General features: G+C 40.6%; 2 protein-coding genes across 3 annotated transcripts in view; one reads left to right on the forward strand and one right to left on the reverse strand.

Annotated features, from left to right (window-relative positions):
- Positions 1 to 12,577, forward strand: part of NT5DC1 (5'-nucleotidase domain containing 1) — a 106,541-nt gene extending 93,964 nt beyond the window's left edge. Inside the window, exons 7-12 of one of the 2 annotated variants that reach the window (XM_036316502.1) lie at positions 2,560 to 2,734; positions 3,581 to 3,678; positions 6,243 to 6,361; positions 7,699 to 7,851; positions 9,838 to 10,006; positions 10,866 to 12,577. In XM_036316502.1, the coding sequence (XP_036172395.1) occupies positions 2,560 to 2,734; positions 3,581 to 3,678; positions 6,243 to 6,361; positions 7,699 to 7,851; positions 9,838 to 10,006; positions 10,866 to 10,981 (830 nt within the window). In that variant the 3' untranslated portion in view covers positions 10,982 to 12,577. The remainder of the gene's footprint in view (positions 1 to 2,559; positions 2,735 to 3,580; positions 3,679 to 6,242; positions 6,362 to 7,698; positions 7,852 to 9,837; positions 10,007 to 10,865) is intronic. The other variant, XM_036316503.1, reaches the window with a different exon arrangement.
- A 2,214-nt stretch (positions 12,578 to 14,791) lies between these two features.
- Positions 14,792 to 19,144, reverse strand: TSPYL4 (TSPY like 4). Its single transcript, XM_036316504.1, has 2 exons — positions 16,849 to 19,144; positions 14,792 to 16,150 (listed from the first exon to the last, which is right to left on the reverse strand). Exon 1 carries the CDS (start codon positions 18,812 to 18,814, stop codon positions 17,552 to 17,554), a length of 1,263 nt encoding a protein of 420 aa, XP_036172397.1. The 5' UTR covers positions 18,815 to 19,144; the 3' UTR covers positions 14,792 to 16,150; positions 16,849 to 17,551.
- Positions 19,145 to 20,241: the final 1,097 nt, after the last annotated feature.

A 20,241-nucleotide genomic window follows, 5' to 3' on the forward strand; every position in this document is an offset into this window, starting at 1 on the left:
CCATCAATTTGCTACCTTAAGCAAAAACCCTTCGTTTTGTCAAATCTTCACAATAATTGTTTCTTTCACTTTACTCAATCTAGGTATTCTAGATTTCTTCATTTATAAATATAGTAAATTAAAACAAACCGCAAAGGGATCCTAACTAGAAAATATTTGTTTTAATATTAAATTTCAGTTTTATCTTTTGCCTCCTGTAAATAAAAGAAATTCAGAACATACTTAATCTATTGTTTATTTCTTTTATCCTTCAAAACACATTTCAGCCCTAACCAGTTTGGCTCAGTGGATAGAGCGTCGGCCTGCAGACTGAAAGGTCCCAGGTTCGATTCCGGTCAAGGGCATGTACCTTGGTTGCAGGCACATCCCCAGTAGGAGGTGTGCAGGATGCAGCTGATCAATGTTTCTCTCTCATCGATGTTTCTAACTCTCTATCTCTCTCCCTTCCTCTCTGTAAAAAATCAATAAAATATATATATTTTTAAAAACACATTTCAGTGTCTCTTGGCCAAAAAAAATTGTATATTTCACAAATATTGTTCCTTACAGCAAATACATTTAGTTCATAGCTAAACATTCTGGCTGTTCGCTAGCATGCTCTTCTGCAACTTGTAAAGGTTGCTCGTGTTTCAGTCTCTCCTAAACGATGTTCTGCCCTGGAAACAGCCACAGACCTTCACTGGCGGCTGAGGGGGGGGTGTTAGCATCCCAACATCTGTAATCCCCTTGGACAGCAGCTTTGAAAACTCCAGCCACAGATCACACAAATAGTAGTGATACAGTTAACAAGGAAAAATGGTTACTTATTCTGTGATGATAGAAATAGTTATATGGCACAAATACCTGTTAAATTAAAAGTTATTTTTAATATTCAAGTTGTACTTTTTAATTTTTTTTATCAAAAGAGATCCCTAAATCCAAAATTATGTTTGATATATGCAGGCCATTTTATGTGCATATCAGATTGTTGCAACATTTTGCTGTTTATTTCCATGACTCAATATTAATCAGTTTTTTAATGTAGGAGAGTGAAACTTTTATTCTTTAGAACTAGCTTTTTAAAAGTTTTACTTTTGGCCCTATCTGGTTAGCGCTCAGTTGGGGTTCGATCCCCATCTGTTTGCAGAAAATATCAGCATCTAAGGGTATTAGAGGGGTGGAAAGGCCAGGAAAACGAGTTACATAAAATGGCAGTGAAATAGAATTCCTTTGAGGTTAACTGAAAACACAGAGTACTTTGTGAGTTGAAAACAAACAAGACCATTCCTTTCTTTCCACCTTAGGTCAAAATTCCCTGTCTTGTGCAGTCAGTGTTAATCTATCAGATCATAATATAATTAAACATGATGTGTTTTTATTATGGGATTAAAAAAAAGGAAGGTACTTTAGATAGGATGACTTTGATAGGGCAATGTTTTTGTCATCACAGGTTATATGTTACAAACCATATTATTACTTTGAATATAAACAAACATAAATATTCCTGTGTCTGTCCCTGCATTAAGGTATTCACTGAATGCCTGCTCCATACCAAGAAGAAAGATACACACCCTCCCTTTAGAACTTTACAATCTCTTTGGGGAGATAATTTAATTATAGCATGATTAACCTAACACTTCCGTGGTTCATCAGCTTGATTTAGTTAAGTAAAAAGATGAGAATATTATATACAACAACACTGTGTTGTGAACTTAAAAATTGCTAAGAGACTAGATCTTAATTGTTTCCATCACAAAATGTACTAGTATAACGTGATAGAGGTGTTAGCTAACCTAAGGTGACAATCATATTGCAATATATAAATGTAGCAAGTCAACATAATGCTGTAGACCTTAAACTTGCATGTTATATGCCAATTAATAAAAATAAATTTTAGGAGTAAATGGATGTCTATTTGTATAATATAGCGCCTATTACTTCAATGATTTGAAGTTTCAAGGGGATGGAAGTGTTTTTCCCAGTAACAGTCAATGATCTTTTATAGTAGGAGCAACCCATAAGGTACCATTGGGTATCTGTCCAGAGTTTGTCTAGTTTGTTCATTTCAATGTGCTTGTGAACAGAGTAGTTTTCTCAGCTGAACTGTTACTATTGCATACTCTCCATTAGGCTTATTAAGGGATACTAATAAAATTAATCTAGCCAATAATTTTAAGATACAGTCTTTATATGCTGTTTTTAAATTCATTTGAAAATGGGACAGTAACATTTTAATAGTAATTTATATTTTGGTCACTAGAGGGCACTAGACACATATGTATAGCTAAGGAAAAATATCAGTTGATATTACAAATATAGTTGATATTTCAAAATCAGTTGATATTTCTGATTTGAGAATGCTGAATAAATTCTTTATGTTTTAACAGTTTATCAATTCTTGTGAAGTAGTCAAAATATTCTCAACTGACATTTTCAACCATCATTATGTTTCTAAGTAAAGTAGTATTCTTAAGAAGCAGTACTAACTGCTATATTTTTTTATATAGCTTTGAGAGAGATTAACTTGAGAACATGATGAGTCAAAAAAAGAAAAATCTCCTTGATATTTTTATTTTTCAGAAAACTGTGGGATATATTTTCCAGAAATAAAAAGAGATCCCGGCAAGTATTTACACAGTTGTCCTGAATCTGTAAAAAAATGGCTTCGACAGCTGAAGAATGCTGGGAAAATTCTTGTATTAATCACCAGTTCTCACAGTGATTACTGTAGACTTCTCTGCAACCATATCCTGGGGTAAGTGATGAGACATTCTGTTTTCATGTTTATAAAACACTGATAGCACATTGGACCAGTGCATTCTATAAATGTGCTCCACCATGACCTTACCAGTATATTAAACAGTGCTGAGTGGCAAATGGTTATTTCTCATAATATCTCTCAACATCCGCACCACACCCAAGTATGTTTTAGCAAAGCAGTTTTCCTGGGGTTTCGTATGCTCATAGCTTGCTGATGACCTGGGCTTTAGATTTTCTGAAGGGTGGATGGAACACATGTCCCTCGTGTCTTCCCCAGCAACATTCAATGATTCCCAAAAAGTATGTGGGGATGTTGGATAAATATTATCTCCCCAGTGCAACATGGAGTCCCCCAAGAGCAAGAACTACCATTCCTTTGCCATTTCAAATAATCCTAAATATAGTATTAAGTACAGATTGAAAACAATGATTGTTGTTATCTAAAAATTGCCACATTATAAGACCACACTGATTTTCAAAATAAAGTATCTTCTTCACATTTTGAACACTCGCTGAAGACATAGCTTTGAATATTTCTAGCTATTGGAAACTATTGAATTCACTTACCGTGACTGTGACCATTATGAGAAAGCTTAGCACCAAGAGTTAATATTCTTTTCTTATGTTTATGTCAAGGTGTTGTTCAGAAATACTAGTGCTAAATCACCCTTTATTTCCAGTGTAAGATTTACCTTAAAATGTATAGGAAGCATGTAAAAAGTTCATCAAAAGATAAGAAATGATGGTGTGGTCAAGTAGATAGGTGAAGATTAAGTTCAATTTTATATAGACAGTTTCTAATTCCTTAAAATAAATATTTTAAAATTCTGTTGCTTTTCAGGAATGATTTTGCAGATCTTTTTGACATTGTGATTACAAATGCATTGAAGCCTGGTTTCTTCTCCCATTTACCAAGTCAAAGACCTTTCCGGACACTTGGTAAGTTAGTTTTGGTTTATTTCTTCTCCCCTTTAAGATTTGTTCATTCATGTATTCAGTAAACAATCTGTTGGCTAACAGCCATGTGCAAACTACTGTGTTAGGAGGTTTTGTGTATACTGATATGGGATACGATGTATACTAGGTGAAAAACAAAGGTAAAACAATGTGTTAAATATACCACCATTTTATAAACAAAAGGAAAAATAAAGATATAGTGATGCAGTATTTTTAACTTAGCACTTTTTTGTGCTACTTAAAAGCCCTACTCAGTGCAAGGCAGTTGACAGTAGCTTGGTTCTCTGCTCACTGAGGAGCCCAGAAACGGTGGAATCCAGGTTAAGTTCAGAGTCCTGGGTGTCAAGCACTGAGTGGTCCTCGGTGCACCAGACAGAGGCATAAACAAACATAAGCAGGAAACCCCTGAGGTCGCACTGCGCGTTGTGAAGGAAGGAACTGCCTGATGAGGCCACCTAATGAGGCCACCTTGCGTGGCTGGCCAGGGAAGGCCTGTCTGAAAAGGTCAGGCAAGGTGACTTGTAAGGAGGGACCTGAAGGGTGGGTGAGTCATGAGGAGAGCAGAGGATGAGTGTTCCTGGCGGTGGGTGGGATGGACAGCGGCCCCATGTGGGAGACGTCTGGCTGAGTTCCAGTGACAGAGAAGAGGCCTGTGGTTCTGGCCATAGGGATGGGCGGAGAGGGGGGACGTTAGGGAGGCAGGCAGCCTCATACACTGTGGGAAGGAAGGGGTTTGGGTTTTAGTCCATGAGCAATCTGAAGCGATTCAGTTGAGGTAGAAGAGTGACATAGAGACATCTTTGGCTGCTGGGTGGGGAATGCATTGGATGTGGGGAGGGTTAGAGAGGAAGACCAGGCACTTACAGTGTCCCAAGTGAGAGATGGTGTTGTTTGGTCTGAGGCAGTAGTTCTGGAGATGGTGCGAAGTACATGGGTAGAAGGGACAAAAGTAGGTTTATAGTTGTGACTCCATGAAACACAGAGTTTATTCTTATATGGTTATTTATTATTGTATTAGTTTCTATACAAACAACTGTAAACCTGCCTTTGCCCTGCCCTGTATATTTAAGATGTATTACGGAGGTGGAAAACATAGGACTTGGTGATGCTTTAGAAGCAGCAGATGAAAGGAGTAATCAAAAATGACTTCCAGGTTATTAATTTTTCTTTTTTCCTGAATTGAAAAGGTGGGTGCATAGTGATATCACTTGCAGCCAGGGGGAAGAATATAGAAGAAATTTGGGTGGGGTGGAGATTACAACTATTAAGAACTCATCTTTCAACATAGTAAATTTGAAATGCCTAGAGTTATCTAACTGGACCTATCAATGAGGAAATCGTGTAAGTGAGCCTGGAGTCCAGGAGAACAGAGGTTGGCTCCGGTGTAAATTTGGGAGCCATCAGCCCAGGGACAGGTATTTAAAGCCACGGGCTTATATGAGATCAAATATAAGGAGAACGAGGACAGGCAAGACCCAGACCAAGCTTCACTACTAACTTTAAGGATAAAGAAGATTGCAATCTGGGGGCAGACGGTGACAGTGGGGGGACAGTAGTGTTCAGAAGCCACAGAGGACAGAGGAGAGTCATCAGTGAGGGCAAATGCTACTGAAAAGCCCACTGAAAAGGAGAGACACAGTCCGTTGGAGGGGCAAGACTGGTGTCCTGAGCAGCAGTGTACAGGGAGACCAGATTGCAGTGTCTTGAAGAGTTGATTGAAGGTAGTGCAACCAATGATTATAGACAATTCTTTCCAGAATTTTAGCTGTGAAGACAGCCAAAAAATGGAGGTGTTAGCTGAAAGACATATTTTCTTTGTTAAACTGAAGGTATTAGAATATGCAGATATGCTAATGAAAGGTCTAGGATAGTGGTTTTTGCCTGTGAAACTTTTGTTCCTCAGGGCAAATCTGGCAACGTCTCAAGAGGCACAACTTGGGAGGCAGGATGCTACTGGGGTATCTAGTGGGGAGAAGCCAGGGATGCTGCTAAACAGCCTACAACTCACAGGACTGCACCTCCACTACCGCAAACAAGGAATTATCTGGTCCCAAATCTCAGTAGTGTCAGGTTAAGAAACCCTGGTCTAGTAGAAAGGAAGAGCTTGATGATGGTTTTATATATGGGTTTAATGTCTTATATAAATCCTTGATTTTAAGAAACCATCTGATATGAGGGAGTCAGATAATCCTCTTTTTATTAAACTAGAAAAGATAAATATTTTTCCCCTCTTCACAAACTTGTATTTAATACATAAGCCCTCAATAAATTTTTATCTGCAGGGTTTTCATATTTTGTTCCAGTGTATACCGGTCCTGTATCTATACTTATTCCATCCCACAGATTTTTATTAAAGTCTTACACACACGTATGACCTATTTGTGTATTTGTGAAGTGCTTGTAGCAGTAGGTGCGCACTGACCGCGAGCTCCTGCCCCCAGCGGTCCTGTCTTGTACACGTCCTGCAGCCATGCCTGCGTGTGGTCTGCCCAACAGGGCGCTCTCCCTTGACTAAAGAGGATATGACTGTCACGCTGCATTTTCAGAGAATGACGTGGAGCAGGAAGCCCTGCTGTCTCTGGAGAAACCTGGCTGGTACTCCCAGGGGAACGCTGTCCACCTTTATGACCTGCTGAAGAAAATGACTGGAAAGCCTGAGCCCCAGGTATTTTCTCACTGAGCGGGGTCCTTGGTGCCCACTTGCAGACATAAATTTTTATAAACTAAAACCGTGATTCATTTTTGTAAATATATATTTTATTGATTTCAGAGAGGGAGGGAGAAGGAGGGAGAGATAGAAACATGAATGATGAGAGAGAACCATTGATCGGTTGCCCCCTGCATGTCCCAGACTGGGGATCGAGCCCGCAACCCGGGCACCTGCCCTGACCAGGCATTGAACTGTGACCTCCTGGTTCATTGGTCGTTGCTCAACCACTGAGCCACGCCGGCTGGGCTAAAATCATGATTCTTACTGCATTTAGCTTATCTGTGGGGAAATAATCTGCCTTTGCTTATCTACCAAGCTCTTCTCTCACCTCTTCTGTTTAAATAAGCCTTTTTGTTGAGGTAGACTAGGTCCTTTATCTGTCTCTGAGTGTAGGAAATATTCCAAGCAAGGGGCCACAGATCGAGGGGAGGCACTGGATTAGTGTGGGATGCTTGAGGCGTGACATCCTGATAACAGTCCCTAAAGGTTTTTGTATGTAAAATAAGCAGTAACTGAAATTACAGGACAGACTAGCCTAAAGACACACTGGCTTTTGACACCCTGGTCACATCGTCCATGTTGGACATTGGGGCATTTTCAACAGCAGGAGCTTTCATCTAAAAAATGTTTACCAGGAGCCCTGCAAGCCGAAGAGATCAGTGGGTAACATCCCTGCTCCATCGGCTCCCAGGTTGCCACAGTCCCCTGGGACCTCCTGAGGGATTTCGTGGACAGTGCAGCCTGACTTGGAGGTTGTAATTCATATTCCCTTAACTGCGGCTTCTCGTCTGTAAAAAGCGTGTGGACTAGGTCAGTGGACGTCTAGTCTTGGGATACCCAGGGAGCTTCCCAGGGTCCTCCCGCCCAACCCCATTCTCAGAGATTCCATGTCAGCAGGTCCAGATGGAACCGGGACCTCTGAGGAAAGTGGCTGTGAAGTGCATTCCTGCTAATCTAACGCACTGGGACAGGTCACCGCTAACATCTCACCAGTTCTTCAGTTCTGGGGGCAGGTTTAACTGTAAACACATGGACTCTTGCTTCTTCAGCAACCTTGAACAAAATCACTTCTTTTCTGCCTTTCTTCTACCTGCACATGCACTGTACAACTTCTTAAACTAAACCTGGCACCCTGCAAACCAAATGGGCCAAGTTGATGGTCACCTAGAAAGTTCAAGGAAATTTAAGATGTTTATGCAGCTTTCAGAGGAATTTTCTTCGCCTTCCGTGAAACAATGACCATGCTTTCACAGTTCGAATGCCTCACCCAGAGTTTGCTGTCTGACTTACAGGTTGTGTACTTTGGTGACAGCATGCATTCAGATATTTTCCCAGCCCGTCATTACAGCAATTGGGAGACAGTCCTCATCCTGGAAGAGCTCAAAGGGGACAGAGACTGGAAGCCTGAGGAATCAGAGCCCCTAGAGAAGAAAGGAAAATATGAGGTAAGGGTTCCTCTTTGCTTTATCTTAAGAAGTGCTTGTTGGTGCCAAGAGAGATGAACTCTGTTGGCAGTTGTTGGGGTCTTGCCGTCTTAGCTCTGTGATTGATCTTGTGGATAACTGTTAAACGAGGCCAAGATAACGCAGGTCAGTCTGTGTTCCCTGCCCTCTGCTTTCATCCAGTGCCGGCGCCAGGGATGTTTTGGTTGGTGCTGAGGCTGCCAGATCCTGACTCACTGTAGTGACACTGTCTCTTTTGCTTGGTCGTGGAAGCTCTTGTGCTCTCTTCACGGGTCTAGCTTAACTAAACAGGCAGCTCCCTGAGACTGACTCCTGAGCCCCAGAGTGAACTTTACATAAGGGCACTAACCCAGTCACAGGGCTCCGTCCTCATGACCAGACACCTCCCCACCTCCTAATATCACTTTGGAGGTTAAAATTTCAACATAGGAATTCTGGGAGAACATAAACATTTAGACCATAGTAGCATCCATATTACATTGAACCAGAAAGGGTAGATAGATCTATTTTCCTCTCTTTATAAGATTAGGGAGGAGCCTCGATTCTATCACTCATTTGCAGGACCATTTTCTACATATGTGTGATATGATGATTTGAGCCTTTTTTCTTTTCAGACTCATTATCTTAGGATAATTAACTAAATCAAATTTATCCTATAAACTGCTATTTAGACATTGAGAAGTTATATTGAAATACACCTTAGATGTACACATAGGAGTGTGGATATTCATATTTCAGTACTGCTCTTTGGTGAAATCCAAATAAGTTCTTGCTGAATGATTTCCAAACACCATCATCTACAAACATACATTCTCATCTTGCTTCACAAATCGAGTTCCAGCACAAAGAATTGTGAATCTAAAGGGATATTTGGAACACTGTGTGCTCCAAAATTAAATTTTCATCAGAAGAGCATGACAGATTTTATAATCCAGACTAGTGGCCCGGTGCACGGATTCGCGCACAGAGAAAGGAAATTAGAAGAAAGATTTGTGCAGTAATACGTTACTGCAAAAAGTTACATGTCAAAATAGTGTATATAATATAGTATTATAAAATTAAAATACAAAATATTTTAATATCACTGTTCACCCTTTCTCTATAGTAGAAGTGTCAGAGATGAAAGAAAATTAGTAAAATGTATATGAAAATAATATATAAATTAATAAATAAACATGATATAAAAACATTGATAAAAACAATGATTGATAAATTGATTAATAAATAAACAACATGATATAACAACAACAAAGTGCCAATAGTTGGTCTTCAGATATGTTCTGGCATCACGTGCGATTGGCGTCAGCAAGAGCTTTATATGTATTGCACATGTGCGAGTCGACGTTTATTTTTAAATTGCCAGTGTGCATAACATGTACCAGCCGGTCAGTCGGTTGGACAGATGGATGGTCGGTCACTTAGCCTTTTATATATAGAGATTATATGGATGGAAGAGGATTTTTTTCAGTTCTTAATTTTATGCCATATCCATAAAACATTGAGAAGTATTTTTTGAATGGGTCTTTAATTTAGTCTGCAATTTTTATGTGTCTACTCTGTCCTAGGCACTAAGACTTAGGGATACATAAATGCATCAGTTCTTAGCCTTATGTAGTTAAGAATCCCGATCTGTCAAGGGTGAAACAGTATGAGAAGTAGTATATTAGGGATAAACTCGGGACGTAGGAAAATGGAGAAGTGACCTAATCCAACCTGAGTGTGGGAGGTCAAGGAAAACATCCTGGGAAAGGCCCAATCCCAAAGGATGAGAAGGGCTGGAAAAGGCCCAATCCCATAGGATGAGAGGGCTCCCAGACAAAGCCAGAGGAAGGTACTTTTAAAATAATATATAGTTTGGTTAAGGGAAACAAATCCTTCTGATTTTTAATTTTTATTTACTTAGCAGCGGAAATTATAATGAGATTGAACATTAATCACAGTTTTTATTGTTCTATCTTCTCGTTTTAGGGACAGAAGGGAAAGCCTCTATATTCATTATCTAAAAAATGGGGCTCTTTTTTTACTGATTCCATTTCGGGACTGGAAAATACAGAAGACTCTTTGGTTTCTACGTGGTCCTGTAAGAGAATCAGTACTTACAGCACTATTGCAATTCCAAGTATTGAAGCAATAGCAGGTAAAGGGGAAAATACTTTTTTATTTTTAATATATTTTTAATTGATTTTAGAGAGGAAGGGAAAGGGAGAGATAGAAACATCAATGCTGAGAAAAAATCATTGATTGGCTGCTTCTCACACGCCCTCACTGGGGTTCCAGCCTGCACAACCTGGGTCATGACCTCCTGGTTCATATGTCAATACTCACCCACTGAGCCATGCCAGCTGGGCAGTAACTTTTATTTTTAGGACTATGAAGATTATTAGTTTTCATTTACCAATTACATGATCCCTTGAGTGGGGCCTGATTTTTAAATTTAAAAAACTGAGATGACTATCCTTATTTTATTTATTAACTTTTGTGCATGGAGGGTATTAAAATTAAACTTACTAGTTTGAGTTCTGAAGATGATTTACAATATCTCTAAATGTAATTTGACTTTAATATTTTAAATATTATAGGGAAAGACATCTGTACTCTTCATCATAGGTACAACCTATCCAGGTGACAAAAGAGATATTAAACTTATTAGACTCTAAAAAATAAGTTTTGCCCTAACCGGTTTGGCTCAGTGGATAGAGCGTCGGCCTGCAGACTGAAGGGTCCCAGGTTCGATTCTGGTCGAGGGCATGTACCTTGGTTGCGGGCACATCCCCAGTGGGAGGTGTGCAGGAGGCAGCTAATCAATGTTTCTCTCTCACTGATGTTTCTAACTCTATCCCTCTCCCTTCCTCTCTGTAAAAAATCAATAAAATATATTTTAAAAAATAAAATAAAAAATAAGTTTTATTATCAATGATTATCAAATATTCATGTTTATATTTATGAAAGGCCTTTTGAGATCTGCAGAATAATCTAATTGTGTGTTTTTTCCCCAGAATTACCCCTGGACTACAAATTTACAAGATTCTCTTCAAACAATTCAAAAACAGCTGGCTACTATCCAAACCCTCCATTGGCCTTATCAAGTTTTGAAACATTGACAAACAAATAACTTATCTTTACTGAAATATGAAGTGAAGAACCACATATGCAGCAAATGTACTGTAAAACAAATACTGTAAAATGCTTTATAGGAACAGATTCTTAATGAAAATTGATCAAGAAATTGATGTTTTTCCATAGTTCCTCTTTCTACAGATGTCCAACGACTCTCATATCAAAATCTCAGTGTCTTTGAACTAAAAAGAACTTTACTAACATTTTGCATACCAATAGTCCTGAGATGAGAATTCACCTGGGGACGCACATACACACACATATTTACACCTATGCCTAAGCCAATGGCTCTCAAAGTGTGGTCTCTAACCACTAGCATAGCATCACCTGAGAATATGACAGAAATGCAGATTTGTAGGCCCCACCCCAGACCTACAGAATTAGAACTCTGGAGGTGGGACCCGGCAGTCTGTGTGTCATAATATTGTGATTCACATTCAGGTTTGAGACCCACTGGCTGGGCCATCACCTCTAGGGACTGGTTTGTTTAGTCTGGGTATGTAGATGGACATGGACATCTTTTAGATGCCCCAGGAAAAGGCGGCCAGGATTGGGACAACTGACCTACACCTCCTGCAGTTTACCCAAGGACACTGAGTCTCGTAAGATTAATGGTTTTTCCAAGCTACTAGGTTTTGTGCTGTTCTTTTGTTTTCCAAAGCTAGGAATAGAGACATGATTTCTTCTGATACCATGCAGCCAGGATGGGACAGAGATGATACCAGAAACCAACTATTTCAACCTCCAATGTTATCTATTAGGGTTCACCCTTCTCTCCCCAATAATGTTAAAGGTTGTCTAATTCATTTTCATTCACTTTAAAACATGTATTCTCAAAAGGAAAAGAAATTGGTTCCTAGGGTGAAAAAAATAAGATAATGCAAATGGAATATAGCCCTCCAAAGCTAAGCATTACCCACTAAAATCTTATTCCTTAGTATTTTTATCATTAAGGAGGAACATAATTTAAAGTTAAATTTATTAAACTTAATTTGAGTTTAATTTTTTCCTTGGGAGAGGGGGGTGATAATGGGGGGGAAAAAGGTCGAGAAAAACTGCTTCAAGAGGGTGTATGGTTATGTGACAATCCCACATTATTGTGTTCTATGTGCTGTGCATAGTCATATTAGTAGCTATTTGTTACAAGATGTTTGGAGCCAGATAATGTTTACAGTATAAATCCTGGCTGCTCTTTATGTTGTAATTTCACTCTCTCCACCATGAGCAGTAACAGAAAACACTCGTCACCATCGTTATTTTACTTGGACTATAGTAGAGAATTTAGCATATTAATGCATACAGTGGAAAGATATTTAAAATATTTTAAATGCTCAAAAATAATCCCAAACATATTGTGGGGATGAATATCTCAGGGTAGGTAAAGAGTTACTGAAATTATTTCCTCAAAGTCAGTAACTTTCTTTAATATCTACTAGTAAGAATAATGTGTTGGAAACTGATTTCCAAAATCTCATTGGACTATGATAATGAGCATACACAATCAAGCTTAAGGCTGAATGATAAATACTGTCTCATGTATACTTTCAATACACATTTGATTTCTTTTAAAAAATAAATCTATTTTTCCTTAGACGTTTATTTTGTAAATGGCAAAGAATACATATTTAAGTGCTTACAAACTACTGTTGCTAACATAGAACCCCAAAATAAGAAGTTAATTATCCTTTTTGGGCCACTGAGGAGTGAAAAAAAAAATTCAATCAAGTCAGAAAGAAGTTCTAGTCCTACTTTTACTAGGATCTACCTAAAGTATCTGAACAAGTTAACCACCTAACTTGACCTCAGTTTTCCCTATCTTGTCAAAAGAGGTTAGCGGTTACTTCAAGTTTCCTTCCAACTTTATAACAGGAACAGTCATTGATAATAATGAATGCCGTTTTTCTTTTGGGCTGTAATTAGACTTTTAAAATTTTTATTTCACTTTTTAAAAGTGCCAGTGTTTCTAATTGGACATGAAGACTTAAAATCATCCAAAAATGGTACTATAAAAATTAAAAACAGAATCTTATAAAAGAAAAGCTAGATCTTCTTTAAAAAGTCATGTCTAACAATGCAGGGAAATTGTGCAAATAGGCAGAAGGCTTAAGTTTAATATTAGCATACAGGCAAACATTCGTAATCTAAAAGATACCTAAGAATAATGGTCAGGGGAGCTGGGATTTCCTTTGCCGGCCACTTGATCTCATTAGCAGAGGGAAGCTCTGAATGACACAGTGGTCAAACTTGTCAGAATTTGGTATTTAGAATATTGAGGCAGCGGAAACTTCAATTGAACCTAGAATTACAATCTAAAATCATCTACTGAGTTTGTTAAACTCAATTCACATCCCACAATAACTTTATATCAATTTAAAGGAAGTTCACTTTTAGTGAACTTGTTTGAATGAAAAAACTGGTTATTTTATATAACAAACCAGCAAAAAATGGAATGTAAATCTGTCTCTTTGGACATAACTGATTGTTAGGATCACATGAATAGCTTTTTAAAAAAATGATGTTGCAAAAAAGAAATAAATAAATAATTTAAAAAATTAAAAAATGATGTTGCAGTAGCATTTCCAGGCTCTTGATAACAAGGTTATCAGAGTTGGCTACTAGATCACTGCAAGGCTGAGATACATTTGAGAGCGCTCACCCGGTGTGGTCCAGTTGCTTCTCTTAAAAATTCTTGGATATGGTCCAGTCCATATAGGGTGATTTCAAAAAGGTAAATTCTTGTTGGTCTCTAGAATCATCCTCAGAAATATGGTAAAAATGTAATAGCAATGCATGCTGACTCCTTACCAGGCTACTTTATGTACCTTATTTACTCCCTACAGCAACCATATCAGGAATGTAATAACTGATTTACAGAGGTTAGATTATAAGCTCCTTCAAAGTTGTATGGTTACTAAGCAACAGAATCTGTACATGAGCCTAAATTTGACCCCAAAAATCATGCTCTTTGTTGGTTGGCCAACTCTTCCAACATTGGATTTAGACTAAGTCTGTCTAAAACTACATTTCAATTTAATGATCACCATGCTGGGACATGTTAAGGGATTAGAAATGAAGACATATGGGCTCTGTCCTAAAATAACTTGTAACTTTAAAAATATTAAAACAGAACTTACCTGGAAGAGTAAAATAAAGAACCAAGAGTCACAGGAGTCCTACAATGTGGAATGAAGTTTGCACTGGAAGCCACAGATGCTAAAGGCCTCAATAAGCAGGTCTACTCTTCATAGTCAAGTTCAAATGTTCACCTTGAATACTTAGCAACTTTCCCTCTCTTGTGCTGAGGAAACCAAAATGGAGAAGGAATAATGAAAACTGGTCCAAGGAAACTTAGTGGAATATGGGATATCTGGGCCTATAGAGAAGTTGGGTTATTACTTAAATTAACAACAGCACAGATTGTTTGACAATCAGGTTTTTGTACCAGGCACCTATTCTCAGACTCATTAAAAAAACAAACAAACTTAATTTTACTTTCTTGGTATTTTGGCCTTGGTAGTTTCTTGGTAAATATCAAAGCTTAACAAAGTTTAATACATTAGGGAGGGATACATTCCTAAGTGCCTGTTAAAAGGAATCACCATGTTGAATCACTGGTTGTACAGAAAGAAAATTATGTCCATGAGTATGTAGCTGCAATGGGCCTATTTACCATTTTCCAAGCAAAAAAAAAATCTCAGGAAGTTTGGTGGCTGGTGCCTCTTTTGTTAATCTTCCGGATGATGCTTACTGTGACCATTTGATAACTTTAGTAATTTCTCAACCTTATATTAACCTAGACAACATAGAACTTTATTAATTTTTATTTTGGTGAAAACAAGAAATACAGCAGACTGACAGATTTTACTTTTCCTTTGAGCACATAGGAGAAAACAAAAGGACCCTTGTTAAATTTGACAGAGCAATTCTACAAGCACTTACACTGGTTAGGAACATAAAATATCAAGTACCACATTACTACTATGGCAAGAAATACCAAAGAAGACGGTTATGTTTTTCTTCTTGAGATTACTTTCACAAGACAGCAACATTTGCACAATTTCAGACTCTTCAAAGATCACATTATTCCCATTCTATTTCTAAGGATAGAGCTATATACGAAGATAGACCAGAACAAGCTGATATATTAATAATATTCACAGAAGTCTTCATTCTGCACAGGAAACAAATTTGATATTTTTGCACACATTCTCAATTACAAGCAAAAAAAAAAAAGGCTGTAAATGTCAATTCTGCCAGCAAGCAAAAATAGGGAATAGGATTTTACTCAAACACAGCAAAATAAGAAGCAAATACCATCAATCTTCCACATATAAAAGATCACTCCTAGAATAATAGAGAGAAAACATCTAGACTTGCATTTATGTGTATAAAAGTCTGGTGAATTCAAGGAGATAGGAAAAATTAGCGGGAAACCCTCTTCCAAGCATCCTCTTTAAATCACCACTGATCCTCCCACCTCTCTTGGGGAGAGCGTTGGGCCTCCCCTCTCCCCCTGAACCTGCAGGGTTCCAGGCTCCCCTGCCTGCCTTTCCAAGGCCACTCCACAGCAGGCTCATTTGTTTCTGGGCTTTCCGTTTCTCCAGCTTAGAGCATGCTCCCCAATGCTCTGTATCCAGATTTCCCAAGCCCTGGGGAGCTTATGGCCTGGCCTTCATCAAGAAAGGAGAAAGGGTAAGGGTGGAGGTCATCGGCACCACCATACCCCTCCAGCAGTAAGACAGCCCTGACATACTGTTGTCCCACCAACTAGAACTTGTCTGAGAATCCAGAGGCGCCACCTATCTCCTTACACCCTAGGAGGGAGACTTGGCATCTGCCCAATGCAGACAGCAGCCTGCTCCCTCTTTTGTTAGGGCAGAAGCAGGGAAGGAAATGAGGAAGCTGGGGACTGAGAGTCAAGGGCCAGGCAGTAGGATGGAGGCCTTATGACATCAGGGCTATAATAAAATAGTACAGAACACGGGGTTGACCCACAAAATGCTGCTTGGGGTTATTTCTAAGTGGTCCAAGGCCCCCCACAAAGAATCGCCATCTTTAGAAAAGTAGAGTCAAACTAATTTTTGCTTGCTTTATATCACAACTTGCTGTGAGTCTTGAACCCATCTCTGTGAAGTGCTTCTGTCTCTCCTCCCAGCTTCTCAAACTAAAGATTAAAACACACACAGGAGGTTTTGGTAAAAATGAGCAAGTTGGTCTAAAAGAGCACTGCATAACTAAACAGTCTGCCCATAGGTCTCCCTTTGAAACATTTAGATCTTGCTAAAGGAAGTGGGGTGGAGGCATGAGGGCGGAAGAGGGCAATGAGATTATACAGTAGCTTTCTCCCTCTGGATACAATCAAGGGGAGAGCACATTCAACAAAAACCCTGCTTTACTAGTTTTGTTTGTTTCTGAACTGTAACTGCTGCTGAGGGAGGAGGGGAAGGAAAGGGGGGCTATGAGACAAGGTGGGAGGGAGAGAAGGGGGGGGGGCAGGAATACATCGACGTCAGTGCCCCAGCCTAGCAACTCTGTCATGCTTAGAATAGGTTAAGGAGGGGATGCCTAACAAAGTTGCCTAGATTAAGGGTGGTTTATTGGCCAGAACTCAGAAAGGGACCCCCGTTCCAGCCTTGCTTTGGGCACTGTCACATATGACTGCCCAACCTTCCTGACAGCCAGTGGGTTTATGGGTAACAATTTGAAGGGGTTAACGGGAAGGGGGAGGGGGGGGTCCTGTGTGCTGCCTGGGGGCTTCATTCCAAATAGTTCCTGCAGAGGCAGGCAATGGTATGTGTACAAAGCTCATCCAAAAGACTGAAAACAGGTTTGGGTAGGCCACAGCCCAGCTTTCATACTCACCAGTACTTGGTCACAGTACAGTGACCAAAGGCATAAGAAGATCAACATGACACAGTGGACTTCTCATCTGCTACCTCATTCAAGCCTATTAGCTACCCACCAGTCACCTGCTTATTCTGCCAGATAACCAGCAGGTGAGATGGCATGAGCCCAGGAAGGCAGCTGGGAACCAGTTAGTGGTAGCCTGGAGTGTCCAGTTGGGGTTGATGGCTGGCATCATCTCTATCAGCTTCATCTTGCAGTGGTGAAGCTCGAAAGATCTTGCCACAGAGTGCCAAGTATAGGAGCACAGCCAGCATAAAGTATGAAGCCCAGCTAGTTATTTGCAAAGATATATATCAAGTTAACGTGTGGCAGCTCACCACTGGAAAACCTGGGGAAAGACCATCATCACAGACAGGGCCCAAGGCATGCAGAGGAAGTCAGTGGGTATCTACGGCGTCCTGTGCTTGGCACAAAAGCAGTACAAGGCCATGCACTTGGAACACATAACACTTCGCAGAACAGCAAGGAAGCCCAGAGGAAGAAGAGCATAGACATGTAAGTGATAATCTTGCAACTGATTGAAGACTTAGAAGAACCAAAAAACAAAATAATCCGGTGTGAAGAGAAAGCAGAAGGGAGAGTGCATGCTATTGGCTAAGCATAGGGCCCAAGAGGAGGTGGTAAAGAAATGGTGCAGGAGCTTCTCACAGGCCAGGAGTTAGCCAGACTGGAACCTGAAGGCCCTGGGGCTGTCCACCGGCTGCCTTGCTGGGTCTCGAAATCTTCGGGGCCCTTCACCCATCAGGTAATATTGTAGGGGATTGGACCACAGTTCTCCTTTGATAATCTCAGCAATCCTGTCGAATTCCAGGAGGCTGTGGTCTGAGAACCAGTTGAAGAAACTGGGGATCGTGTTCCCTTCCCGGTTCCTGTGGATATGGGTCTGGGGGTCTTGGCCCCGGTGCCAGCGGATTGGAGTGGAGAGAGACACCACCCGGCCAGAGGATCTGCGCTCATATTCCTTGACGAGCGCCTCATTTCGGAAGTAGGGGTTGCTCTGAAAGATGAACTTGAATTTGCAGCCTGCTCTAGGGTGTTTAAGCTCCTCCACCTCCAAATTGATCATGTACCTCATCATTTCTTCATCTTGACCACTGATCATAGGTGACAGCTGGGGGTGGTTCCCAAAGGCAGTGACCCAGAAACCAGGGATATTTTGGATAATAAAACTTCTGCGCTGCATATGGAGCCTTCGCATCCGGCCAAACTTGCGCTCCAGCTGAAGGAAGGCCCTGTCTGCCTGGGCATTTACGTTTAACAGCTCCTGATCGATCGCCTCCAGCGAGTCCATGGAGTTATTGGCCTTCGGGGTCCTAGCCCGCGCCTCCTCTTTCCCTCCTCCTACCACCTTTTTTTCCTTCTGTATCAATTTCTTCTCCTCCACCGCCTCCTCTGCTACTCCCTCCTTTCCCACCGTCGCTGAGATGGCGCACTTCTTTGTCATCCCGTCCTTGGCCTTGGCCCCAGGCATCGTCTGAGACCCCAATCCCTCTGCGTCACAGGCTTCTGGCGCTTTCTCCCCAGCTGGGCCGCACGGCTCTCGCGGCTGACAGCCATTTTCCTGGCTATTGTCGGCAGCCACCGAGGGGGAGGCAGGGGCTGCGTCCAGTCCCTCTGCGGGAGGCCGAGCCTCTTTCTGGTCCGTTTTGGCTGCCGCATCACGACCCCGAGCAACTTGATCGCCGCGCACGGGACCACCGTCCGAGGGGGCCTGGGATGCGCCTCCCTCCGCGGAGCCGGCCACGCTGCCCTCACCTGTGTGCGCCATCTCCACCTCCACCTCCACCTCCACCTCCCGCGGCGCCTCCGCGTCCTCGCTCCCGCGCGGGTTTAGGTCCGGCTGTGCCGGGGCTTGGTCGGGAGCGGCGGGGCCGCAGGTTTTAGCGACCGAAGGGTTGCTGGCCTCACCCTGACCGTTCATTTTGCTAAGAGTCAGACCTGCAGGAGAGCGAGCCCTGTCCGCTGCAGAAGTGGTGCTCCGCCTCTCGCGCCACCCGCTCTCCCGTCTGGGAGGATGCTGCTATGGCAACCGGTGACGTCAGGACGGCAGCGTCCTACCATCGCGCGAGAAATAACTGCTCCTTGAGATTGTGCTGGCCATCAAAGGTAGTCCATTGTCTTTATGTTACAAAATGTTTTTAGTTTCGTCGGTCTGGAAAAGGTTTGGTTTTCATGAGTAGAGGCAGCAAACGCAAGCATGGGCGAGTTCTGTTCATGTGGGTTTTCTAAGGCTTTAGTGATTGTGTATTCAAGTCAGCTCTTAGGGCTTCTCATGTGTAGAGTGGGTTCAGCAACTCACAGGCCTTCCTTCTTTAATGTACAGATTCATGGCTGTTTCCAAAGAATGGAGATGAACAGAGTTGGATGTTTAAGAAAAGTGAAGTGTTACTGTGTTAAGTGTGATCATTTAAATAATTAGGAGCAACTGAAAGGGAAACCTCTCATCCCAAGAAGACATAATAAAGGATAATTTCAATTTTCCATATATATTTTAAAGTTTATATACTTTGGCCAACACCTACGAAGTAACTGGACAATATTTCCCCTTCACTGTATAAGTAGAAAAATATTGTATTTTCCTTACTTAGGGGTCACTTAGACACACACGAATGTGCAAATTCAGCCTTTAAGCATTACTGGAAGAAATGTAATCTCAGGATATTTTAATTTCTAAAATTATGCATATCATATGTTGCTTATCTTCAGATTACAATCTTAATCTAAAAAAAGTTCTTGCTTCATAATGCCTGTGGGCATGAAGCCAGCAAATATTTGCCAAAATTGGCTTCTGTGATAATTCACTGCAGGGCAGAAACAATGGTTAACTGTTTGCAGGCACTGCAGCTATTAAATGCCTTAATTAAAATATTTTCAGTAATATTTGAAATGTTAATGTTAAAATATTTACTTAAAAGGTAAGAAAAGTTACTGTCTATTCAGGTCAGCTCATGCAGTTCATTAGGTAGTGATGTCACTTGGTTTGTTGGGGTGTGAAAATACTGGTGTTAGTCCTTAGAAAAATCCAAGAAAACGAAAAGTTTGCATATTTTGGTTTAACATCTTAAATTCATATTAGAAAATTACTATGATGACTCATTGAAGTAGAAACTCCACTACAGAGCACCCATATTATGATCACTTTCAAAGAAGGGCTTAGACGTGGATTCCCTTGTAATACCTTAATCAATAAAGAAAAAAATAAGAAAAAAAAAAAGAAGTGGATTCCCTAAGAAGTAAGGACTTAGGGGAAAAGGAATTAGAGAGAAGCAGCAGTTATACTGAGATTTTTTTTTTTAAAATAGATTTTATTGATTTTTTACAGAGAGGAAGGGAGAGAGATAGTTAGAA

This window comes from Myotis myotis, unplaced genomic scaffold (assembly GCF_014108235.1).
Source record: "Myotis myotis isolate mMyoMyo1 unplaced genomic scaffold, mMyoMyo1.p scaffold_m19_p_7, whole genome shotgun sequence".
NCBI classification, from domain to species: Eukaryota; Metazoa; Chordata; class Mammalia; order Chiroptera; family Vespertilionidae; genus Myotis; species Myotis myotis.